Raw genomic sequence first — 27759 nt, forward strand, 5'->3', positions numbered from 1 at the left:
TTCTTGTTGTATTATCTCCTTTATCATTATCGTCAGGTATAAGTCTGTATACACCTCATTTTCTCTGGATGCCATTTGTTTGCGTATCGTTTTCTACCCTTTCACTTTGAGTCTAGATTTGTTCTTGCAGTCGGGATGTGTCTCTTGAAGTCAGAATATGATTGGGTTTTGTTTTTGATCCAATCTGTGACTCCGTGCCATTTTATTTATGAGTTCAGTCCATTTACATTTAGGGTGATTATTGAGATACAAGGATTTCGTATAGCCACTTTCTTTTGTTTTCTGGTAACCTGGTGTCTCCATTGTTTCTTTGCCTTTGTGTTTCTGTCTGTTATTTTAATTTAGTGGTATTCTATGATTTTTTTTCCCTCTGTTTCCTCTCTTTTCATGTTATGTATCTCAGTTCTGCATTTTTTTTGCATGGTTACCATTAAGTTCATGTAAAAGAAGGTTAAAAATGAGGTAATGGATGATGAAAAGACAAAAACCTAAAATTATAATAATAGATACCAGTCTTTGTAGAGTTACTGTGTTCAGAGAAATTTGGAAAATGAAGCTCAAGAGAGGTTGGATACATTAATTAAAGTCAACGGCCACATGCAAGCAGATGAACTAAGTTTTGAACCTGTACCTGCCTGTAGGGAATACTTTGAGAAATGCCACTGTCAATAAATGGATTTAATTTTATTAAACTCAGTGTTTCCCAAAGTTATTTACCCATAAAACCTCTTTTTGGTACTTACGTGAAATAAAAAAAGACATCTTTTGGATTAGCATTTTGTGGAACATTTTTTGAGAAAGGTCTTTTTATATTATAAATATATAAGTATTAAATTTGTTATAAATGTATATTATAAATTCAGGTCTGTGGTAGAAAAGAACATATGAATCAGCCAAAACGTATTTCTATCATTGTGTAATTAGTTTGATTTCCAAACTACAATTAAACTTCTAATGCACAAAAATCTTTGAGCTATTGGTAAGAGATAGTGTGGAAAAAAATCCCCATACCTTTCTTTGTATTCTGTGAGAAATATGAAGCTGTAGGTAACCTCTTTATTCTTTAATAAATTGCATTTGAAAACTTTCAGGAAGTACATAATTGTTCAGATCAGGGGTCAGCAAACTACAACCCATGGGCCAAATTTGACCAGCTGTCTTATTTATGTAAATAAAGCGTTATTGGAATACAGCCATGTACATTGGTTTACGTAGTGTCTATGAATGCTGTTGTGTTATAGTGGAGTGTTGAGGAGTTGTGATGGAGACCATCTAATGGTCCAGAGCCTAAAATATTTATTATTTGACCCTTTATAGGAAATGTCTGTTGACGCCTAGTTTAGTGAATGGCTTTTCTGCCTACTTTTCACTTTATATGTGATTCATCTGTGTAAAGAACTCGAATTGAAGTTCTTGACATTGAATTATCCACAGTTCACCTCTGTGAAGCAAATTCCTTGCAAAGTCAAAGTTTTCTAGAGGTGTTATTATGAGTAGGTTTGAAACTCTTATAAATATGCAAGATTCCAAAGTTTTGCTTTTTTGAATGACATAACTATCAAACATTTGTATTTGCGTACTTAGATAAGTTCTTGCTGCAAACCTTTTACTGATTTGATGGGAATGATAAGGTAATACTGTCAATAGGAATCTCTAAAGTCCGTTGAGTGCTGTGTACCAGGCTCTGTTCTAAGCACTTTACATATAATATCTCATTCACTCCTTGCAAGAAGCTTATAAGGTAGGTACTATGATTGTCTCCATTTTGTAATGAGGAAATTAAGGCGTAGGGAGGTTAAGTAACTTGCTCAAGATCATAAAGTCACTAGTAGTTACTTTGGAAGGTTCTTTCAGTATGTAGGAGGCTAGTTTATAGAGGGCCTCAACATGCCCTAATCCCCTTTCCTTCCTCTACTAGGTGTTGTTTCTGTTATGTTTTTATACATAGGACTTATATTATGTGTGACGCTTTGGTGCTGCGTAATTTTGTAAACACGAAGCTCCTCTGGCTCATCATTGTGTTCTTTTCACTAACATATGCCTTCACAAAGCAGGTTGAGTGATCATTGTAAATGTAAATCAGATCTCTTCACCACCTCGTTCTTTTTTGGGTTCCATACATTCTGTCACATCTTTGTTCATATCACCTTGTCAGAGAAGCCCTCCCTGAGCAGCCTATTTAAAATAACCCCCCTCACACCTCCCTTTCTTTATAGTGCTTGTCACTCTGAAATGTTTTATTTGTGTGCTGTCTTCCCCATTCGAATATAAGCTTCATAAGGGCAAAGACTGCTCTTTTAGTATAAAAATGGATTGTATATATTTTCTACCGTTCTTTCCATCCGTCTTCTATAACTGGAAACAAACTTCCCAGGGATGAAACCACTTCCCTCCCAGCTCACTTGCCTCCTCATATGTTGATTCTTAGATGAATTCTGGGCATACTTCTTACTCCTTATTACCTTCTCTAAGCCACTGTTCCAGTGTCATCTTTGAAATTCCTCATTTATACCATCCTTTCCTCATTCTTGTACTCTGATAAATTTCCAGGATCCCATTCCTTCCTCCTTGATGATTGTAGTTTCTGGCTCGCAGTCTTCTATCCTGACTTAATGATACTTTTAACACCAGGTCTTTCTTGTGTTTTTCAGCTCTGATCTTTACCTGTCCACAGGCATGCTCACACTTTAGGATCATCACTGGGAATTGTTTTGCCTCTTTAATGAGCTCTGAGTTTCTTCTTTTGACTCAGAGGTAACATTTTTGTATACAGCGCTTAGGTATTAGTGCCATTCTCTAATTCAGTCCTCCTCAAAGTGTTGTGTGTATCAGAATCACCTCAAGAGCCTTATCAAAGCCCAGAATCCTGGGTCTCACCCTCAGAGATCCTGATTGAAAAGGTATGGTTGGATGCCCCTGAATTTGCATTTCTGTCACTTTCCCAGGTAATGCTGATGCATTTTTGGGGACCTACACATTTTGAGGAACACTGCTATAATTAATCCTTTCCCCCAAAGGATGAATATCAAAACTTTCCACTCAGCCTTAAGCTTCTATTCACATTCTTACTTTGTTTTCTATTGATGACTTCTGGAATTACTTTAGTGAAGTAAAAGCTTTCTGAAGAGAGATTTCTTGTATTTTCTCTTGTGAAAATGAGAATTTTCCTCTTTATCCTTTTTCTTTTCTTTCCTTCAATGCCATTCTCTTCTACTTAGTTTGTCTAATTTTTATCTCTTGCTTTTTGGCTCCTTTATCAGTTAACATTCTTGTGTCTTGTATTATCAGTTTCTCCTTGTCCAGGACATTAGCCTTTTCCCTCAACTTCCAGATATGATCAAATAAGCCTCTTCCCTCAAAATATTGTCCCAGTTATTTCCCTTCTTCCCTCTGTCAAATTTTGTTGTTAGAAAAGTAATGGCTTAACTCCTTTAGTAAAAAATATTTTAATTTCTTATCATCTGCTTTGATTTCCAAAGCTTCACTGGACAGCCCCACTAGCTCACTGATCACGTGACTCTTAGTCTTCAATGCAGAGATGGCCTCCGGGTTCTGCAGTATATATTACTTTCTTTTACCTTTTAAAAATTTCCTTCCTTTGCTTTTCAGTCATTGCTTTTTAAATTTTTTCACTGTCCTGACCACTTCTGTTCTTGTTCGCATAATACCCTTTAATCCCTCTCAGCTTTATCTTGAAACTTGGAATGCTTTTTCCACCATCTAAATCTGAGCTGCCCATAATGGGAGCCATTAGCTGACTGTGCCTATTGAGCACTCGAAGTATGGTCAGTTCACGCTGAGATATTCTGTAAGTATAAAATGCACACTAGATTTTCAAGATTTAAGATGAAAAAGGGACTATAAAATACCTCACTAAAATTTTTAATAATGTATACTACATGGTGATAATATTTTGAATGTACTGGGTTATAGTAAAAATATTAAAATTAATTTTATCTTCTTTTCAAATATGATTACTACATTTGTGGCTCAATTATATTTCTGTTAAACAGTGTTGTTCTAAATTTTATATTTCCTTAAAGACCCCCCCCACATTAGTTTCCATCTACTAATATACATTTCTCTTCTGAATTACAGTACCAGCCTTTTGGAAAATTTATTTACACCCCATTTTCCCAATTAGATACTAAGCTTCTTCAGAGTCAGGGTAATTCCCCGTAGTTCCTTTCATTTATTGGGATATAGATACAGATACAGAGATAGGGACATGAAAAAATACATATACATACACACATGAATTAATGACTTGGCTAATATTGCCACGTTAGCAAAGAGTTACTTATGGTAGATGATACCTATTGTGAAGTTTTTGCTTAATGTCATGGGCAGTAGGCAAGGTTGAGGCGAAGGGGAGGAGAGACATTACTGTGCTCTGAGATAGTAAAAATCTGACGTGTACTTTTCCTCAAGTGGAGCCAGCCACCCAGGCCCCCTGAGTTCTGAACTGTGCTGTTGTGATTTGACCGCCATCTGGTGTCAGGATTAGGAAACTGTAGTTCAGCATTTCAGGCAGTCTTTCCTCCCAGTGTGGGCCTGCTCTTTACCCATCCCCAAAGTGAGTTAACAGTAAGAACTCATTTAACTTCAGTGTATAAAACCTTTGCTCTCCTCCTTGGAGCGCTCTTTCCTTGGCTTCCCTGCTAACTTCCGCACCACACCAGTTGTCCTCATGTTTCTGTAGCCATTCTCTTTCATTCTTCTCGGAAAGCCCGTTTCTCTCTGAGTGTGGTGGTTTTGTAGCCCTAGATTCTGGGCCCGCTGTTCTTTTTTATCCTTTGTTTTCATCCATATTCAAGCTTTTAAATACTGCCTATTTACAGACAAATTTACGGTTACAATAAAAAATGTCTTCTGATCTTGTCATCAGTTGCATACCAAGATGTTACGTTAGTATTTAGAATTTAACATGTTCAAGTGTAAAATGTGGATTCCCCCACCCATCCCTATTTCTTAAATCCATTTTTCTCACTTTAATAATCCATCATGCCAGAATTCTGGAAATGAGCTGGACATTCCTGCTATTCACACTTATGAAGTCAAGCATTTACCATGTCCCATTGAGTCTATCAAGGTCTGTTCTTGTGCTTGTGAAACTTATGACCCCTCCCCTGCTCCTGTCATATCTAAGCTACCATTGTCTCTTGCCTGCACTGAATGGGCTCCTAACTAGTCTACCTGCATACACTCTTGATTGCATTTACATGTTTTGTGTTTTTTGTTTGGTTGTTTGATGGTTTGTTTTTTAATAGCCTTTTCCTAAAAGCCTGAGTTCCGTGATGGGAAAGATTGCGTACATTTGGTTCACCATCGGGTCCTTGGCACCCGGGAGAGTTCCTGAAACCCGTGTGATACTTCAGTAGCCACTCTGGCTCTCAGGGATGTTGTCATGACTCCTGTAGTTTTAGTAATTGAACTTGAATATATTAGAATTTGTTTAATGCTTTATTTAGTATTAGTATTTTGTCTGAGTTTCATCATAAGTGAGTTTTAGCTATTTTTTCTTTTTGCCTAGAGAAACTTCGGTGTATGTATAAAGGCAATATATTTTGGGTATTAATCAGCTAATGACAACAACCTACTTCTATACTGGGGACTGCCAATCAATATGTTGAAATTGTTCTCTGAGCAGTTGAAATTTCATGTCATTTGTCTCTTAGCGTGCTTCTGTCTGAAATTTAAAGTTCATTCATTTTAATGTGGAGGTACATTTGCTAAATCTTCAATTAAAACTCGTTTGACTTCAAGTGTTCTTTTAAATAGAGGCTCAAGTCTTGATAGTTTGATTTAATAATTTTGGTTTGCTTTGATGTTTTAAAGATGGTTTTGCTTTATAAAGTTTTACTACCTGGGTTTACTTTCTGCTTTGAGTTAATGGTATTCCTTAATAAAGAATTTTAATTTGTAAAAGTAGAGGTGACTTATAAAAGTTGGTTTTTGGAGATGGGCAACAATCTATATACTAAGGATACAAATTCAGAGAGCAAGGATTTAATAGGTATATACCAGGGTTTCTCAGTCTTGGCGTTATTAACATTTTCGGTTGGATGGATTGTGTGTGTGTGTGTGTGTGTGTGTGTGTGTGTGTGTGTGTGTGTAGGAGCTGTCCTGGGCATTGCAGGACTTGAGCAGCATCCCTGCCCCCTACCCACCAGTGGTACCCTCTCCTCTCCAGTTGTGACAACAAAAATGTCTGTAGACATTGCTAAATTGTCATGTGGGGGGCAAAATCGCACCATTTGAAAAGCAGTATATACTGTACTTAGAAGGGGATAATAGGCCATGAAATGTCTCACTTGGGAAGTCTTTGGCATCCTGTAGGTATCTTTGAGAGTATGATAGCTGTGTGGTATATTGTTAATGGCAAATAGAAGTAGAGACTTTATGACTGTGTGTTTTTCACATTTTAAAATTTCTGTGCTTGCTTAGAATAAAGTAACTTGTGCACTTTACCACCTGGGTCTATCCCAAACCGAAAAAATGATGTGTCCTAAAGCATATTCCACGATAAAGTTTCATTTTGTGGACTGACTTCAGAAGTTAGGTGGTGGTAGAAAAAGGGATCCAAGATTACTACATAAAGAGTAGCTTGTAATCAGAACTTTTGCCTATCGTGTTTGTAAACAGTGTACAGGATATGATTAACTTAGTTTATTTTCTCTCTTCAAAGGGACACGAGGGATGGCTTTAGAAGAAAAAGTTTCTACCCTTCCCCTTATGTGAGAGACCGGTCTCCTCATAAAAGAGAAAGTTCTTTTCTCAGAGAGTCACCTGTAAGCCGAAAGGATTCTCCACACAGCAGATCTGGCTCCAGTGTCAGTAGTAGAAGCTACTCTCCAGAGAGAAGCAAAACTTACTCTTTCCATCAGTCTCAACACAGAAGTACGTATTTTTTAAGACTTTCACTTTTTCTTCTACAACCTCCACTGATGAGAATGTACTGAGTCAGATTGCCTTACAGGTTTGTAAGAGATACATTTTTTAACTTTTTATTTTCAAAAATTTCAAACTTGAGAAAAATTGAAAGCATAGTGTAATGAACACCACACACACACACACATATTTTTTGAACCATTTCAAGTTGCTGTCTATGTGACATTTTACTTTAATTCTTCAGCATGGAAGAGGTGTGTTTGTAATCATTTTGGAAAGTCACACACTCCTGTATTTTCTGTTCCTGTACCAGTCCAACCTCTTTAACCTTCTGTCACTAGGTAATATCTATATATATGATAGTATATTTTTCATGAAAAATATCAGTGGTTTTCCCTAAATATAAGGTATTGCTTTATAGAATTTAGAGCTAAACCTAATTTAGGTTCACGCTTTTCCAGCCGTCAGTTTGTTTTCTTTAAATTTGGAGTGCCTGGACAAGCATGCATTCTATGCAATCATAGCATGACATCCTGGCTGCGTTACGCATTATGTGTTGGAATAAATGAAATCTTCCTGCATTATATTTCTAGACTCTACTACCTGCAGTTGAGCTCATCCACAAAACATTTCCTCAGGCCTTCTATATCCAAGGCACTGTGTTATATAGAAAGATATCCCTGTCGCCAAAGAACTAGAATATAAACATATATATGTATTTTCCCCAATTGACAGCAATTTTATCAATATATAAATATAACATATAAAATATAACTTTGATACAAGAATCGATGTGGCATAAATGAGTTAACATGACATGAGCAGGTCAAGGTAAGAGAGATTCTCACTCTGGAGATGGAAGAACATGTCATGGAAGAAATGACATTTGGACGTATCTTTTATTTCAGATTTCTGTAAGTGAAGAAGTATCTTCTAGGTAGAAGGAATTATAAGCTAAGGTACAGAAACTAGAAAAGTCTAGGGTCCTTCTTCCCCCCCACCCCCATTTTAACCTCTAGTAACTGTTTTTTTCAAATAAAATTTTTAGTTTCACAGGTTTTGCCTCTTGCATGTTAAAAGTGATGGAAGAACACTTCACATCATCAGATTGTCTCCATTGTAGCTATTGCTAGATTTTTGTGGTTCAGAAACATTTATTAATTGTCTCCTGTTTTCAGAGCTGGGTAGAGTGGGCTTCCAAAAATATATTTTTGGATACAATTGTATGAATAGTCATGTACTTATATATGCCTGATTGCTTAAAATGTTTCAGAATAGTTCCAAGTAACTGAAAGTTTTACTGTGGAGTTTAGTGTTAACAGTTTGGTGTTTTCTCCTTTGCTTCACTTCCTTCTTCTCTCCCACTCCTCTCTCCCCCTACAAGAGGATAAACTACCTCTAAGTTCTAATGTGTGCTCACATGCACAGACAGAAATATCCAAAATTAGCCATTCACCTAAGAACGTATTTTTTTTGGATGTGTATGACTTAAGTACAAATCTATTAATGATTTGATTAAGAGGAAGAACATATCTTTGGAAACTAATTATGAGGCTTTTAAACAAACATGAGTAAAATAAAAGCTTGAAATTCTTACTTGACAGCTTATGGTGGAGCTATGAAGTTATTTAAGATAGTTATTGGTGAATTAGCTTTATATTTACATTTCACCTCTAAAAATTTCTTGGGAGGCATCTTCTATCTACTTTTGGTCTGGTAAGTTAGTAGCCAAAACTCTAAAATCTTGGGGTGAAATGTAGAGAAGCCTAATGGTCCCTTTGTTACAGAGTCTCCATATCCTTTTCTCATCCTTTGAGGTCTAATGCCTTTAATATCTGTAGTGATGAAACGATAGCAAAGAAAAGTGGGAAACTGAAATATGAATAAAATTCATAAATTGAATAAAATAGAGCATTTGACTTTGTTAATACCTTTATGTTTCTTAAGTCATTTAGCTTTTTGAAAGTAAAGTTACTTAATCAAGAAAAAAAGTTTGTTCTGGGGAAGCTCTCTACAAATTATTTTGGTTGATTCTTTAACTATTTTGGCTGAACTATTAAATGTCTTTCTATACTCCTTTCATGTAAATAGTTTTTAGAATACTTATGTGAGATCATCTTCAAAAAGTTAACAAAGAAGTCTTGTTTTAAATAATAAATGGGAAAACTAATTGTTATTTTACATATTTTTGATGCCAATTTTTGCTTTAAATGTCACAAATATTGACAGCACCTTGCTTTTCTTCAAAAAAGGTACTGAGAAACAGGATCCTTCAATTATCAGGCACTTAACTATCAGGGTTAGTTAGCAGTAGTGTGTTAATTTAGTTTTCTAATGTGTATTAAAATTTTGATAATGATTTTAAATGTTTCTGTAAATAACAAAAATAATTTTCTTACTCCTTATACCCTCATTTTGCTAATTCTTTAATTTTTAATGTTTTGCTTTTTGTTCATACTTTTCAGAGTAATCTTATTTTAATGATCACTAGTAGTTGTGCCATGGTAACCATAGTACCCAAAAAATTTTTTTTTCTTAATTTTTCAATTACAGTAGGCATTCAATATTATATTAGTTTCAGGTGTACAGCATAGTGGTTAGACATTTATATAACTTACAAATTGATCCCCCTGATAAATTTAGTACCCACCTGGCACATGGTAACGATTTAAGGACAAATTCTTCTGTGCATTTAATATATCTCTTATGTGCTTAATTATAATCCACAGAATGATTTTTACTCCTTTTTCATCTCAACTAGTTATTTCCCATTTTGTGCTTACCCGTGTGCACACGAACACACACATACACACATGTATTTAATTAGATTTCTTCTATTTAGCCTTTTGGGTTAATCCTATGGAACTTTGTACTGCTTTAGACTAATTACCCTTCTCAAACTGTTGTTTTTATATATTTTGCTTCACGTATAAGAATTTTCTGCCTATAACTTAATTGGACCAACCTGGTCATAGCTGTGACTACCATAGTGTTTTTCATTCCTTTTTGTTGTCTGTATTTACATGCTACAAGGGTAGGATGCCCTAGGTAACCTCATATTTTTTTCCCTTGTTTATTATGATACTGTTTAAGTTAAAATTGTTTTGTTATGTATACCTTGTATATTTTTACTTGAAGTTTTTTTCATTTTAATTAACCAAACATCTTCCTATTTGTCAGCTCTCTCTCAGATATTTCCTTTTTTCCCTCCCCTTTCTCAAATGTATTCCATTGTTTGACTTTTTTTTGTCTTTTGTTTAGGTTAACAGCATTAATATTGACAGCAAAGAGCACCAAGTTCAGTGTCCCATACCTATTCTTTGTTAAAGTACTTCCTGTGATATTTTCTATGTCACAGTCTAGTCTTACCATCTTTGTATAGCTCATTTTTCATAAAACAATTGAAATCTTCCTCTGTAGCATCCATGTAATGCTAGTTATTTGTCTTAGGTCCATAAAGCTATTTCATTTTTTTATGTTGTAACCCTTTTATGTATTTGAAGAGTCCCATCATAATCTTGGTTTTGTTTTGTTTTTCTTTTTCCAGGTTTAAATATATTTAGTTCCTTCCACTGTTCCTTTTATTTGGTGTGGTTTTCAAGCCTTTTGCTTTCCTAAATCTTTTTTTCTATTCCTTTCAAGTTGTGATGCCAGAAGTGAACTTTTATTTTGTATTAGTGGCCCTTGTTGAGACTGTTGGCAACTGAAACCTGAATCATCTTCACGTATTTTGCTATGAAACAAAATGCTCTTCAGCCTGTACATTTCGGGGTGCAATTGTTTGTGTGTGGTTAATGCATTAAAAAATCTGCGTAAGCTAAATTTCATCTGATAAACTTTGGCGTGTTCTCTTCCGTAGAGGTTTAAAAATCTAATTTAGTGATCCTATATAGTAGTATCAGATAAGAATAGCTTTGTTTTATCTGCAAATGAAGTATGCTTCATGTGTTTTGTAGTAATCATTAATAATTGTGTTGAGCAGCATAAGGCCCCGTATAGAAACCTCTAGATACCTCAACCATTTCTGTATTATTTGTTGTTCTTCAACCGGTTGTCATTCCCCCATCATGTCTTCCTTTCCACTTGAGGATTTCATAGAAGACTTGTTTGGTCAGGTACTTTACTGAAATTCAAGTTATAAAGCATTTACTCTATCAAAACAACGACATGAAGATGTCCTTGCTTTGTTTTTTCACATTAGGAGCTTTGTGGCTCCCAATGGTTATGTAAATGCTTATAAACTGCCTCATGTTAATTCATTCTAATGCCAGAATTACAGTTATGCTCATATATGAAGTATGCTTTGTGACATTTTGATTGCATTTTAAAAATATCATTACTATGAAGATTTGGAAGTTTATTTTTTTGGTTGGTTTGTGTTTTTCTGTAGCTCTGAGTTTGGGCCCAGCCTCCCCTTATTTTCTTGATATCAACAACTGTTATTAAAAATAGCAGATATTTTAAAGAAATACTATTATTCATCAGTATTTATTCCATCTGGAAAGCACATCTAATATACCTGAAAATATACAAGAATTAAAAAATACTATTATGACAAGAGTATACTCGTATTTGGAAAATAGACTCCATTGTTGAATTTCAGTGTAATTGGAAAAGACAAAAGTCTAAAGACCTGTTGCCTATAAATAAATTTGAAAGTCCACATGAGTTTTTGGATTATAGCTTAAATCCCAATAAAATTTAGAAGCTTAATTCTGTCTTTAGAAAGACACTTTTGCTATGCAGGTTTTAGATGGTAATAGGAATATGGAAATAAGGCTTTGCCATTAGATTATGTATATTAGGGAATAGGAAGGGAGGATAAACCCATTCTCGTAGCTGCTGAAAGTCACTGTATTTATGATCAATATCCGTACGTCTTTCATTCAACAGTAGTATATTTCACATACATGGTTTGCCAAGCAAGCAAGAGAGGTCCAGTCTTTGCCCTCTGAGTTTATAGTCTAGTGATCAAAACAAGTTATTATACAGGAATAGTGTTTTTAGGTCATATCTGAAGGGTGGGTAGATGTTGGAAGGATGAAGTGGAGAAGGGTTATGAGCTGTGTCATGTGGAGTTCCTGAAATGTTATTTAATATTTTCCTGGAAAATCTTGGACTATTTCCTGATCCAGGCTATTAATGTGCTGTGGAATTAGAGTCTACAATATAGTCTTTTTGTTTGAGAATCTGTTGTTTACTCACAAGAGAGCTTTGGCTGTGAGTTATCTGCCTGAATCCTAGGAGTACGGCTATAGCTTTTCTGGCATCTGAATAATTGCAGTTCTAAAACAGTAATCAGTTAATGACGTTTCCATATGTGTAGGCATTTATAGTATCCCTGTTGTAGGACTTGGTATATTCTGTCAGTATCACACATTCATAATATGTACAGGTGATGTAATGTTTTATTTATATTTTTAAAAGTGAGCCCATGTGGTTTTAGCTGATGTGTTAAAGGAGAGTTCTATTTACAAGTACCCTTCCAAGTATTCATAGCTAATATGCCTTTACTTCAACTCGTTGCATCATTAACCTTCTAAAGATGATTATTTGGGGGAAGCGGAAGTGGTACAAAGCCTTTTCTACCCCTCTATCTGTTTGGTTTTTTGTTTTTTTCCCCCCCTGTTATTTATTTATTTATTTTTTTGGTGTCTTTACCACAAGAACATTTTCTTGTGTCCCCTCCATTTTCTGTTTCACAACTTTTTGAATAAATCTGTTGATCTCTAGGAAATCATGTTCTTTCTAACCAAGAGCCCCAAATTTGTATATCATTCTCCATGATCCAGAAAAATAAATTCTTTTCTTAGCATCTGTTTACCTACCACATCTTCATTTGTTCATATCTTAATTTCTCTTTCAAAGCTTCAAAGGAAAAATGAATATACTACCTGTGTGACTTTCTTTGCTTATTTATAAAACTTTCATTCACACCTATCTGTTTCATTCCTATATGTCAGGCACTGTACCAAGAATTCAATAGTTTGTAATACGTAGTCCCTAATTTTATCATCTCTAATGATGGTTTTTTTTTCTAGCAGTATTCTTTATTCCTACATGGGTTATCAATAATAACACTTGCTTAAGATTGAGTGAGTCTGGTTAGGTTCATCATTACTATCACCAGGAAGACACATCAGGAAGAAAGCATATTTCTGACAGTTTGTATCACATTTACAGCTATTCAGAGAGTCATTATATATTGTTATTGATATTTATATTAGCTATTATTTCAGAGTCACCAAATATTGTTAAATTCTTACAGAACTTTTTTTTTCTTTTTGTTAGTTTCAGGTGTACAAAACAACATAATAGTCAGACATTTAAATCCCTCATGAAGTGATACCCCCCCGCAAGCTACTACACCTCTGACATTCTTATAGAACTTCTGAATGTTTGTTGGAACATCACCTGCTTCTCCAGCTTTGGTATCACTTGCATAAGAAGAACTTCATACCTGTCCTGTGGAACGAGTATTTGAAATTCCTCTTCATTCCCATTTACTCTTTCACTCACCAATATATGATCTTGGATTTTTATTTCCATACTGCCACATTCAGATTTTTTCTTTCCTTAATCCTAATTTGGAACTCATTTTCTTTAGCAAGTCACTGCAAAGGCAGAAATGTGTTGAGCCTTTTTGCCCCGCTCTCAAGCAGGGAGTCAGTGCTGCTTACTCAGATCATATATGAGATTAATTTGAGGTAATAACTAAGGAGTAGCAGCATACTGTCAGTTAGAAATATAGAAGCATGAATGAAAGAAGCGGATTTGAGAGACTTATGTATTCATAGTGTTGGTTGGAGCCACATAAGAATAACAGCAAAATAAGAGCAAAAAAGATTGAGGCTGGGAGGAATACTCACATTTAAGGAATAATAACCAACAACGGAGAAAGAGAAAGGTGTAATTAGGAAGTATAAACACAGAAGTACAATGGCATGAAAGCCAAACGGCAAAATATTAAGAAAAACTTGTTTAGGAATCGTTAAAATGCTGTAGTAGATGACAAGAAGGCTTTGGTTTTAATATAAACAGATCATTGGAAACTCGGAGATAAAGAGTTTAAGCACAGTGGGGCTATTATCTTTTGTGTTAAAAAAAAACAACCTCTAAAACTTAGTGAATTAAAACAACCATTTGATTTGTTTATGATTCTGCAGGTTCAGCTGGGTCGTTTTACTAGTCTGTTAGGATATGATTAAATAGCCCAGGCTTGTTTAGGGCAGCGTGGATAGGAATCTGTAGTTCAATGTGGTAATTCCTACAGTGACTCTGAAATTTGGAATCAAAATCAAACATAGCACCAGTGGTGTGTTAGTAAACTGACTCTTCTGAAGGGCAAAACATCCAATTTGTGATATTTGCGGGTATCCATGGAGTGAATACTACTACTGTGACTTGTTTCAGGCCACTGATGTTGATGGAGTCACTGAAATTAGACTTTGGAAGAGATGTGGACAGTGCACTCCCACTAGCTAACATGAGCCGGTCCCAGACTCCAGACGCGCTTGTAAAATCTCTTCATCTATAAAGAATTTGAGGCAGGTTAACAAAATAAACACTTAATAAAACAAGAGTACGTAAATGGGTGAAGAATTTTATGTAAAAGGGAAAAAAGGACCTGAAAATAAAAGTAATAAAGTCAGTAGTATATGAAATAAGCACCTGTGATGAGGCTCTCAGCAGTTGCTGTAGGTGGACTAAAGATTTGCCTAAACCAAAGAGGAAAAGAGCAATAACAGTGTTCACAGTGTACCTTGGTTCAAAACATATCAACTGTTCAGGAGGAACACAAATTTCCTGATGACAGATCAGTGAACCATGAGAGGGATATTGCATCTTCAACAACATTCTTGTAAAAGTAAGGTGGCAATATTTATGTAATATTTCTTAATTTTTTTAATGCAAAGTGCCAAAACGATTCAGAAAAAGTGTTATTTTCCCAGGAAAAAAGGTGAAATTGGCAATTTGGAATCTGTGAAAGAAGAAGGAGTTTGTATCTTATTGGAAAGCTATCTGGAAGCCTCTGCTAGTATATTTAGGCTGTTTAGAAAGCTGATTTCATCTGCCTGAAGAGTTTGCTGAAAGCTAATAAAATAGTTACAAGTGTCTAAATATGGGATAATTGGGGATTCAACCAAGACATTGGCTATGGATTTGCTTATAAAGAAAATTCATATATGAGAAAGTTTGTATAAAAAGAATTCACAAGATTTAGTAATAGGCTGCTTGTTGAGAACATGTCATGATGACTATCGCAGATAACCATTGCAAATCCAGGGAACTGACATGATGTACTATGAAAACCCTTCCCAGTATTCTTTTGGATTTCTAATAGTGATTCATCTTTCACTCTTGATTTTTTTTGTATGTGTCATTCTTTAACCAATCCTTTGAATGTCGACTTTACGGAGATTAGACTAGGTGCTTACAGTGATGAGAAAGACATGATCCCCATCTTCATCTTTTGGTGTCTTATTTTATGATCCTTTTCTCATTCTTTTCTGCCCATGCTATCCTTAGTTAGCCTCATCTGCATACTTCATGTTGGACCCAGTTAGCTTCTGATCTTACTTAAACAGAGATTTTCTCCTGTTATTTATTCCTCTTCAGTGGTGGTTGCTCAGGCAGCCCAACTTGAAGGCAGGTTAGGAAAGAGGTTAGGGTGTCCAGCAAAAGCTTAGAAGTTCTTGTTCTCATCACTCCTGCTTCTGGGTTCTTCTCTCTTTGCTCCTGGGCACAGAGGTGCTGGTGGTAATTCCTCCCTGCCCACCTTTCCCTAGAGCCCGTGCGTGTTGGTGCCTCCTGCAAACGGCAGAATGAAGGAAAGCCAGAAAGAGGTGAGTTTTGAGCTAGATTTTGATTTGGGATTGTGAACGGGTGGGAGCTTGAATCGATCGATATTATAGAAATGGGAAAAGTTTGTAACTGCTCTAGTAGCCTACTGCTGGAACCAACCAGAGTTGAACAGCAGTAGACTGAGATAGTAGGATTTGGGTGGATATGAGGGTTGATTGTCTGGGCTAGCCATTTCTGGTCGTAAATAGAATAGACAAGTCATTGGCAGATAGGACCTGACAACAGTAAGTTCGGGGGTTTCTTTTTACCTTTTCTGTGCTTCTGCTGCCATCTGTATCATCCTTTTTCTTTATCCTTTGCTTCTTGCCTGTCCGTCTCTTTCATGCGATAGGTACACATGAACACGTGTGGATATGTGATAAACACCTACCCTGACCTTCAGTGTTCCTTTGCTTCAGCACACTGAGATTACTTTAAATTGGCCTAAATTAGCCCCTACACAGCTAAAATCAGGAAACATTCTGAGACTACTTGGTACCATATGTGGCATAGCTGTAATGCTGATGTCTTATTTGTAAAAGAAATGCTAGGTAAGAGATTAGCAGCTGCTTGTGAAAGGGTTTTTTTCTGTGTCTAGCTGCTGTGTGTCAGAATTGAGCCTACAGTTATGCCTTTAATGAGTATAGTGCGCTGTGCTGATTGGTTCCACTCCTCTTCTGTCAAGGAATGGCTTATCTGCATAAGATGGGGAAGTCGTTGCATCCTAAGTGTAAAAAAAATAATTTATCTTGTCACTGAATTTTTGAGTGCCTGCTCTTTTACTTAAAGTACTTGAGCTAGGCGAATCCTGAATATTCAGAAATAAATAAGCTGTGACACTTGTTCCTCTAGGAGCTTTTGGTGTCATGGAATAGACTGACACTGTCACAATATGATGTGGAATTTGCCATGTGCAGTGGAAAAGCAGTAGGGAAAAGCCCATGTTATTAATCATTTGGGGATGTAGTGAAAGTTAACATCATTTTATTTTTGATTTTTAAGGTCTGCAAGAACTTGTCAACTTACTCATTAGTTCCTTGAAAGCTTCCTAGTGATCCCGCAAGTTAAAAGATTCTAGGGTTATGTCTTTTTTAAGACTCTTGGAGCCTCAGAGTTGGAATACTGTGGTTAGAGCAGCAGTTCTCAACCTCAGCACTATTGACATTTGATTCTTTGTTATGGAAGGCCGTCCTGTGCGGTTGTAGGATGTTTAGCAGCATCCCTAGCCTCTATTTACCAAGTACCAGTGGCACTCTCCACTTGTGAAATCAGAAATATCTTCAGACATTGCTAAATGTTCCTGGGGAGCTGGGAGGAGGGTCTTGAGAAAGCTTTTCTGGTCTGCAGGACCTTGGAAAGAGATGTTATTTACTACTGCCGTGAAGTCCTCAAAAGCCTTTGCGCCTCCAGGCCCTTACTTAGCTCTTCACGGTAGCAAGACGCTGGCTTTGCCTCAGTTTCAAGGTCGTTTTGTCTCTGCTTTTGCTCTTGAGTGCTTTCATGGCCTTAACCCACTATCCAGTCTTGACCAACTTCTGTGACACTGCAAACTTAGTGTCACTTTTTCCTGTTCTTCATAATGAATTTTGTTAGTTTTCCTAGCAATTAAGAGCCAGGGGGTTTATGTTATATTTGACACATATAGGCAATTTAATGAAATGTTTTTCTGTCAAGAACAGCTCACTTATTTTTAAGATTATATTTAAATCCATTTTTGTGGTTGTTGAACTGGCTAAAGTAACATTTAAATCTATTTTCTGGCTAAAGTTTCTATAAAAACAATAGTATATATAGAGCACTACATGAGTTATCTGAAGTGACTAAAGATAAAAGCTAGTGATTTTATCTTACACATATTTATTTTTAGCCGTTTAACATATATTTGGGTACTCATTCATACCAGGTGTTGGATTAGTGCTCTAAATTAAGTTTTCTGGCTTTTTATTTTATTTTTTAAATTGTCTAAACATTTCAGGAATACCTGCTAAATTTCCTACATGCTTCTCTTTGAGCTACTGCTTAATTCACTAGTTCTCTTTGGTGATCTCTGTATAACAACTACATTTGGATTTTTATTGTGATATATTAAAAGATTTTAGGAACTTGGAGGAGGAAGCATTTATGATTTTAAAGTATTTTTTGCCTTTCTTGAGGTCTTCTCAGTGCTTCTGTGTTTGAGAACTGGCATTGGTATGGCCTAGACTGCCCTAGATGATGTCCACTGGTTCTGTGGTTTGAAATTTTTGGTCGTGCCCAGCCTCCGGGAGAGATAAGAAGATTTAGATGTTAACTGGTTTAATTTAGTTATATAATGAAGATTTCAGTGCTAAATAAGTGTATGCCCCCTCTTATTCAGGTACAAAATAACTAATTGAAAACAAATGAGTTAGATAGAAGATTGCATTTTATATTTTCTTCTGTAGGTAAAGAGAGACCTGTTCAGTCTTTGAAAACATCAAGAGACACTTCACCCTCAAGTTCTTCAGCAGTTCCTTCATCAAAGGTTTGTTATATTTCCAAAATCAATTTAAAGAGGAATTACAAAGTAAATGATATGGTCTGTCTAGTACACCTGCTTTTATTCTTTATTGTCATACCTAATGTGGGTAATTTGCTGCACTCAAAAACTTGAATTTTAAGTAACTACAACTTGAAAGTAACAACTAGAGTAAATGAGTAGTTTTCTCATAGAATTTTTTCCACAGATTATGCTAAAATTAGTGCTTACTGCTGTCCTTCCTCATCTTGACCATAACTAGGTGAGAATGAATATTCATATGGGGCATATTTGATAGACTGAGCTTTTATTTTGGAGTGTGGTTTAGGCAGAGACAGCAAACCTTTATTGTATAACTACTTGATTCTAGATACTATATTATTTTCTTCTCATTAATTCATACAGAAATCCTATGACACAAGTAAGTATATATCTCCATTTTTTTGAAGACAAGACTCAGAAGTTAAATAATTTTTTCTAATAAATAATTTCACTGGTGAATTTTTCCAAACTTTTAAATAACCCCCAATATCTCTTAAACTCTTCCAAAAAATAAAAGAGGGGGGAACACTTCCAAACTCATTTCATGAGGCCAGCATTACTCTGATACCAAAACTCTATGTGGCTACCCAGTTTTCCCAAGAATTTACTGAAGAGACTGTCTTTTCCCACTGCATATTCTTAGTTCCTTTGGTCGTAAATTAATTGACCATCTATGCATGGATTTATTTCTGAGGTCTCATTCTGTCCCATTAATCTATGTGTCTGTTTTTATGCCAACACCATAGAGAAATACCAAACGGCTTTTCAGCAAGAGTAGATATCACTAGGCAGTATATGCTGGTGTTCAGGTGCAGGTCTTCTCTGCTTCAAAGGAAGAAAAAGCAAAAGATGTCTTTATGACAAACTGTGTCTTTAGAACTTTCCCAGAAGTCTGAGGATTCTAGAATGCTGGGTTTTGAGTAGGAAAGATTGATTGGATTTTCTCTGGGTTTTGGATAGGAAAGATTGATTGGATTTTCTGTTTCTGTCTTACCATATCAAGGGTGCTTTACCCACCTGAAAAACTGGCTTGTTTTTCTTGTCAGGTGGAAATGAAAAAAGAGTATATAGTACCTGCCTATCCAAGTCACTGTGAATATTTAAATTTTGATATATGAAATATTCATTTCCCCCGAACTATATTGCAATGTAAATATAAGCTACAATATAAAATTTTATGGCACATGTAAAATTTATTTAGTGTGAAACAACCGTAATGGATTTTAGATGTTTTTGTCTGACAGTTTATGTCGATGTTTGAATTTTTGTGTTTTTAAAATGGAATCAGAATTTTTGATCTGTAATCATTTTATGTATTTAGAAAGTGCAGCCTCCTGTGTCCTTCACCCAGGGTTACATGGTAGCTGTGGTGAGCTTTATTACCTAGATTTCCTGATTTGGTGGAGGACTTTTCTTTTTTTTTATAAAGTGATTGTTATACATCAACCACTTTGGTTTATGCATGCTTTTTTATTTTTATTCCCCCCCCCCCCCGCCTCCCCCTGCTCTATTCCGGTTCAAGCTGTTGTTTCTCAGTCTAGTTGTGTAGGACACAGCTCACTGGCCCATGCTGGTATTATGAGCCTTGCGCTACCCCCCACCCCGCTCCCCCCAAGGCATTATGCTGGATGCTTTTGGGGCTGTTATCTCTCTTGATTCTCACAACTATTTTGTAAAACAATGAATATTATTAATCCCCATTTTGTAAATGAGGAAACCAAGACTCAGTGTCACAAATTATATGTATAAAATTATCGACCTAGCAAGTGATAAAACTGCGATTCAAACCCATGTCTGTCTGTAACTCCATATCCCATTCCTTGTTTAGTATTGTATGAGGTTGAAGAAGGGAAGTAGGAGTAGTAGGAGGAGGAGTGGTATCAAAAAATGAAATTTAAGTCTATTAACTTTGTGTAAAGAGTAGGATTTATATAAATTACTACAAATTATAAAAACAGCATATCTGGACCTTTCTGTTGCATTAATTAGGAATTTACCCTGATGGGATTTGGGCATAATTTATTTCATTGAATATAATTGAAGATAGAAAGTTGAAATCAGTTTTTGTTATGTTCTAAACATTATTAGTAAATTGTCAGTGACTTTCTTGTCAGTATTTTGTGACTTAGATGAATTTCTGAAGTTTTATATAAATTAAATTAAGAGATCTAGTTTATATGTCCCAAAAGAATTGTTACTTAGTAAAGAAATTCCATGTTGAATATTTTTGAAAAAGCAAATAAAGAATGTACTTGTTTTGTATATAAATTTGAAGATGTATATGATTTTAAGTGTAACTGGGTGTACTTCTTGATGTATTTGAAGTTTAAAAGCTCTTGAGAATTGTAACAGAACCATTCTTTTGTTTTTATTAGGTGCTAGACAAACCCAGTAGGCTAACTGAAAAGGAGCTTGCTGAGGCTGCAAGCAAGTGGGCTGCGGAAAAGCTAGAGAAGGCAGATGAAAGTAACTTACCTGAAATTTCTGAGTATGAGGTAAGGCATAATTTCTCCTTTATGTTTCACATCTGGGAGTTTTGTCTGGGTTTTAAATTGTGGGCAGAAAATACTTGGTTTGTTCTAGTATTTTAAAGTATATTTGGGGAAAATATCTTCATAGATTATTAAAACTTACCACACATAGCAATAGTATAAATATGAATGACTCTGAATTCAATAATTATACAATATCAATGTCTCCAGTAGTTTAGAAGTGTAAGAATAGTGTAAATGTGGAATAAAAGGAAAATGCATTATTTATATATTTTTTTATGGGCCTCGCTGTTAAAAGTATCTCTAGAATTCATGTTGAGCCACTAGTCATGAACCAGTGAATTCAGAACAAAAATCTAATTAGACCTTGGATTATGCTTATATTGCATGTTCTAGTCTATTTAAATTATCTCACAAATATTGTAAGAAATGAAATTATGCGTTGTTTGGGCTGCCTAGGACCTTTGATGAGTCTTGAGTACTAAAAGATGAGAGAATTTTTGGGTATACAGAATACTGTTTATGAAATGTTTGTATTAAAATATTTGAAAATGAACTGAACAATTTATACCCTATAATATCTCTAATAGAGAAATATAGACATTTCATGGGCAAAATTCAGCTTTTAGATTTAGGATTTGGTACTTGAGGAATTATTTTGACATGATTGGCAGAGAATATTAAAATCTTTGTGCCATGACAAATTATGTATCTTTGGAGGAGATTTAGGGCTTTTCAACATGGTTTTGAATGCCTTTCATGGAATGTCCTTTGATAAAAAGAATCAAGCATTGGAAATCGATATATAAATTATATGTCTACATGCGTATTCATAAACTGTGAAAAAAGCCTTTCCAAAATAACCAGTGTACACTGCTCACAGAAAGGAGAAAGCAGTACAGACCCTACCCGTACTTAGAGACTGTTTTTTAAAAGTGCTATCTGTCATTTTGACCTCAATTCTTAAATAGGTCAAAGTTTCCTTTATTAGTGTATCTGTAATAATATTTATGCATATTCTCAAATAAATGTATCAAAAACATTAAGCTGTTTCTCTTTGGTAACTTTACAGAACTATTTAAAAGTATGACCAATACAGTAATACATTTAATAGGGTCATTTTGCTTATTTTCTTTAATAATTTAGAATAATGGTTTTTATATTATAATGGATATAAATGCTTCAAAATTGCTGTTTTGGAGAACTGGTAATTTTTTTCAGTGTACTTAAAATCAGAAACCTCCCGAAACTCATTCTTGTTTGTTAAGTACTTTATCTTCAATTAGTAAGGTTTTAATAAAATGTACTTATCCTCCCCTACTTCCTTAATCATTTTTTATATCTCTTAATTTAAACAAACCTCACTAACTACCTTTCCCAGATTTTAAATATTCCACTTATATTCTTTCATTATTGATTGACTGGATCTTGACTCTGAATAGTCCGTAACATTGAGTCTAGAAAGACTTTTTTTAACCTTTGATTTCTTTTTTCTCTAAAATATTCCCAGAATTTGCTAAATTTTGAATTAATGGGAAGTAAATAACCCTAAAAATCCGTAAGTGGGGTCATAGGTCAGATATGATCTGTTGAACCAAAGGTGACTGAAAGTAGGACTGAGATGACTTTGGAATGTTTGTTACTTGGTGTACATAATTAATGTTGAGGTGCAGATCAATTTTGTAGCATTGTGTAAAATGTTTTTCAAGTTAGACTGATACTTTTTCATACTGGAAATAAAGCAGTTGGGAAATTTTTATGATACTGTTTTTCATTTAGAAGCTTAACTCCATCATATCTTTTTGCTCAGATAGTTAACATTTGTTCTTGGGTAGTTTTTAAGTAATTACTAATTTCAGTGATACATGCATGCACTTTGAGATACAGACTTTCTGAGAATTTCGACCTTGGTTCTATAAACTATCTGATTTGAAAGAATAAGCTGGAAGGAAAAAAAAGGACTTCGATGCTAGGAAAGAGTTTATGTACGTGTCTAAATCTAGTTGTGACAATATTTTACTTTATATTAGCTATTTAAATAATGGTCTACGTACTTCAGAAATATGGTGTGGATTCATTTTTATGAGTTGAGAGATTAAATATTTAGGTTTCTGGTTTAATCTTCTCTTGCTGCCATCAATATTGTGTTAAGCAATTTGGTTGGGAGACCAGGTAGTTTATAGGTAAAGTCCAGTGAAATTGAAGATATGTTCAGTTATGTACTTAAATATTCAGGAATGTTATAGTTCGTTCCTCTGTTCAGTTTTGTACTTTTACCTTTTGGACACTAATAGAGAATTACGAAAGTATTTGATAGAATAGTAATTCTAAAGGGGTCCTAATGGTCTGAGGAAGAAAAAAAAAAGATTTTATTAGTCTGTATGTTTGGGAAATGCTAGATTGAAAAAAGGTAGGTTGATTTTGATAATTCAGAACTTTTCAGAGATTTTAATATGTTAATATGCTCATCCATGGTCTGTGAAAGGAAGATGAATAATAAAGTTTGCATAATTTATCAAACGTTTATGAAATTTTTTTCACAGTATATATTTTAGGATTAGTGTTTTAAGGTGCCTATTTTCAGAAAATAATACTGTACTGGTTTTCTTTTAGTTTATTTAAATTTACTGAATATTTATTCTTTACCTACTTGTGTCAAATACTGCATTAGAATATCATCCTGGCTACCAAGGAGCTTACAGTCAAGTTTTATAAAGATATAATTTGCTATCCTAAAACAAGTGACCAGGAGAGTTTTGATTTTGGCTATCAGAATGAAAAGCAAATTCTTTAAAGGCTGTTAGAATGTCCCAATAGAACAGATTGCTTTGCCGTAGAAGAAAATTTAAACATTTGTATTTAATTGTGAAAATGGGAATTATGTTTTTTCCACATATAAGGTGTCATTTTCGACTTCAATATCTCTGCTTGTTCTGTCCCCAGTGAGGAATGCTCATCTTCATGGTCCTCTTTCAGATCCGTTCAGTTGAAGCAATAGTGTTTGAAATAATAAGACTCAAGATCATTCTTGAGTGCACTTTCCTCGCCTTCCTATTGTAAAATGTTTTATCATTTGTATTTCACTGATGACCTTATGTTGCCTTTATTAAAAAATTTTTTACTTCTCTAGTTATATTGAATATATTGAACTATATTGAATATAACTAGCATTTCTCTTGTTTTCCGTACAGTACCTTGGATAATATATCTAATTAATTTAATTACTAATATGCTTTTTCTCTATTTTATTGAGATATAATTGACATATATAAGATATACAGCATAATGACGTGATTTACATATATTATGAAACGATTACCACAATACGTTTCGTTAATAGTTAACATCCATCATCTCATGTAGCTACCAAAAAAGAGAAAAATGTTATTTTCCTTGTGATGAAAAATCTCACAATTTACTCTTTAGCAACTTTCAAATATACCAAACATCAGTGTGTACATTCACACATTCCCAGTACTTATTTATCTTACAACTGGAACTTTGTGCTTTTTGACCACCTTCATCCAATCCCCTCCCACTCCCACTCCTTGTCTCTGGTAACCACAAACCTGATTTCTTTCTCTATAAGTTGTTTCTTTTTTTTTTCTTTTTCTTTTTAAAGATTCCATGTAAAAGTGAGATCATACAGTACTTGCCTTTCTCTGCGTGACTTTTCTGGGTGAAAGGGACAGGTGCTAAATTTTGATAAATGTTGCCAAATTATTCTCTAATGAAGTGTGGCAGTATACATCACACTAGGTGTTGGAATGACACTGCTTTTACTGGTGAAAAGTACCACTAATCAGTGTATATATCTGTGACTTCTCTAAACCTACTGCTGTTTGCTACAACTTCAATCACAAAAACCCTAAATTTTTTATAAACTTGTAATAAATACACATTCCTTATTTCCTCCCTTACCTCCCACCCACCTAAAATATGCAACAGTAAATACATGAGCTCAAACTTTACAGTTAACTCTAAATTATTGCTTACTGCAAACTACGTGAAGGCAAGAACTTTTGTCTGTTCTGTTCATTGAGGTATCCTTTGTTCCTAGAGCCATGCGTGGCATTTGTCATACAGTAAAATTTTGAATAAACTAATGAGAGTAGTTAAATAATAGTCTTCCCTCATTTGTTTCTCTTTTCTTCAAGTGTTTTTAGAAAGTACGATAATCAACTGTAGGCTTCTTGTAGGATAATTTATTCATTAATGAATTGTTCTAAAATAGAAGTGATTGTTATTGCTTTTGGCGATTGTTTTCAGTTATTTCAATATTTAACTTTTGAAAGTAGAGCCCATGTTACTTTTTAATATAATTGTTTATGTGTACACACACCCCTCACTTCCAATTGGACTTTTTCTCTTCAATTTCTTACATAGATTGATTAAGGAGCAGTCATAGGACAAAACCTTATAGCTATGTCTTAATATAATGTGAAATATAATTTTGGAATGAAATAAGCCTAGAGGCTTTGTCTTACCTAAAATTTAAAAAGTTAGCAATCATTTCCTCTTTAATTCTCCTCATGTAAGCTCATTATGAATAATGAAATTGAAAGTGTTTTCTTAAAACAGGTTAAATTTAGCAGTTTCTCTTGATATAATCTGCCATTTAGTGCCTATACAAATTACCTGAAATACAATATGTCCTTTAAGAAAGCAATTAAAGATTTCTAATCTTTTTAAAGGCAGGACCCACAGCACCATTGTTCATTGACCAGCCAGAAGAACCTGAGTCAAATGCAACAGATGGCATAGAATTATTTGAAGATAGTCAGCTGAACAGTCGCTCCAAAGCAATAGCATCGAAAACCAAAGAGATTGAACAGGTGAGAACCCAGCCTTCTTCAAGGGATACATAATCCTTTGTGCCTATCACTTTGCACATGGTACTTATAGTAAATATTTACTGAATAAATACATTTCATCTTGTCTTTTTTTTCCACTTGTGACTCTGAAATTATAATTTTAAAAGTCATACAAATTGTTTGATTTGATTTCACAGTAATTTTTTTCAGTTTGGTTCCCCTACCCGTGTTTACTTTATTTTTTTTTTTTAAAAAAAGCAAGCTTTTTTAGAGAATATTAATAGTCTGGTTAGTATGAAGCAATTTAAAAACTGTTAGATTACGAGGAGTGGGCTGAAAGAATTACTAAAGATACCAGAATGTTAGCATCTTTTTTGAATATTGGGATTACAGAAGTTTCTTATGTTTCTCATTATGCTTTTAAGCATTTTTTTCAGATATTAAAAAAACATAAAGGGTAAGTATATTTAAGTCAGTTTTAATAATGTCATACTGAAAAGTTAGGATCTTGTTTTTAATAAGGAATGAGTTATAGGACAAAACCTTCTAGTTGTATCTTAATACAGTGTGAAATAGAACTTTGGAATGGAATAAGCCTAGATAGAGGCTTTGTCTTACATAAGATTTCAGAAGTAGCAATCTTTTTTTCTTTAATGCTTCTCACTATGCTTATGATGCATAGAAAAATTTAAAGTGTTTCAGTATGGAAATATTACCTGTCTCATAGGGTATTATCACTATATGATAAGAACTTTGAAAGGGCTTTATAAAATGTAACATGTACAAGGATTTGTTTTTGATGTTGTTTTTCTCAAATGCCTAGAGTAAATGTCATTATATTGTTATATAAGCTTCTAAAAACTATTGGAAGTTAAGAAACAAATTAAATCTTTTCTCAAGGTGCTGTGCATTCCTTATCAATTAAAGTCTATTCCCTTTGGTTGGATACGAGATCTTAATTAAATCCTAGGTGTGATTGTGCAGCTTAAATTGATAACACCCCAGTGGCTAATGCTAAGAACCTGGATAGGAAATTTGTCATGTAAGCCAGTGGATTTTCAAAATGGAGCTAATCAGCAGTATCTGACCCTTGGAGGAAAATTTTAATTTGGTGATGTGAATGTGGATTGGTGCCTTTCAAGGTATCAGTTAAAGGAGAGCATAAATAACTTTTTTGCCACTTGGCATATGTTTTTATTTGTTTGCTTGTCTCCCTTCACCGTAATGGAAGCTTCATGAGAGCGAGGACTTTGTTTTGTTTACTGCTTTATCTCTATTACCTAGAATAGCGATAAATAGCTTTACAAGAAATATTTGTTGTATGGGAGATGGATGGAGTGATAAAACTAGACGGGACCTTTGAAACAGTCTCTGAATCACTTGAAATAAGACATTGCATCTTAACCTAACCACCTAGCAGAGTGCCTAGGCATTTAGTAGTAAGTGCTTGATAAGTCTTTGTTGAATGAATGGTTTAATGTTATTTTTCTTTTTCACCTGAATTGCAGTTCTTTAAAGAAGTTCTCTTAAGAATATAATTAATAGAAAAACTTGACTGAAACAACTGTGGAGGCAGTATTATTTTGGGTTGTGGTTTATTATCTGTACCATCTGCTCTTGTTATTATTCATTATTGATCTATTTGATCTTGAAAAGGTGGGTTACTAGTCAGATGTAGAAGCTAGCTTGGCAGTACACACATGAAATTATGTAATATATAACCAGTTTTTATAGTACTTTATAGATACCCACATATATCTGACTTATAAATATGACTCTATTTTTTATCTGCCCATTGTTCAAACACCTAAAAAAGTTCGATGCTAAAATATATTGATTTTATTACAGCAAGGACAGATGACTTAAGGAAAGAAAAATAAATCTAAAAGCACGTTACTGTATTCTAATGTTCCATAGAAGTAAAACAGCTATTAGAAATATTAGAAAATTAAACGATGTTAAATATTGGAATATAATTACTGTGTTTTTGCTAGGATACATTGGTTTTTATATACTGGTAAAAAAATCAAACCAAAAGCCCCCAAAATGTCAGAAAGCTAGCAAATAATTATATAATTCTTTCATAAATTTGTGTCTAAAAGTTTTTTGAAACAGTGATTTTGAAAATGAAAGCAAGTAGTTTTAAGAGGATATTTTCCTCCGTTTTTCCATTTCCAAC

General features: G+C 34.4%; 1 protein-coding gene across 14 annotated transcripts in view; it reads left to right on the top strand.

Moving 5' to 3' along the window:
• The window catches only part of PPHLN1 (periphilin 1), a 113669-nt gene that overhangs the window by 46919 nt on the left and 38991 nt on the right, over window positions 1–27759 (top strand). For 9 of the 14 annotated variants that reach the window (XM_019748388.3, XM_019748391.3, XM_019748384.3 and 6 more), the window contains 5 exons: window positions 6689–6900; window positions 15681–15737; window positions 18159–18238; window positions 20650–20769; window positions 25461–25601. In XM_019748388.3, the coding sequence (XP_019603947.1) occupies window positions 6689–6900; window positions 15681–15737; window positions 18159–18238; window positions 20650–20769; window positions 25461–25601 (610 nt within the window). The remainder of the gene's footprint in view (window positions 1–6688; window positions 6901–15680; window positions 15738–18158; window positions 18239–20649; window positions 20770–25460; window positions 25602–27759) is intronic. The other 5 variants (XM_074325821.2, XM_074325824.2, XM_019748386.3 and 2 more) reach the window with 1 other exon arrangement.

Source organism: Rhinolophus sinicus, chromosome 1 (genome assembly GCF_057876585.1).
Source record: "Rhinolophus sinicus isolate RSI-liver-muscle chromosome 1, RSI-T2T, whole genome shotgun sequence".
NCBI classification, from domain to species: domain Eukaryota; kingdom Metazoa; phylum Chordata; class Mammalia; order Chiroptera; family Rhinolophidae; genus Rhinolophus; species Rhinolophus sinicus.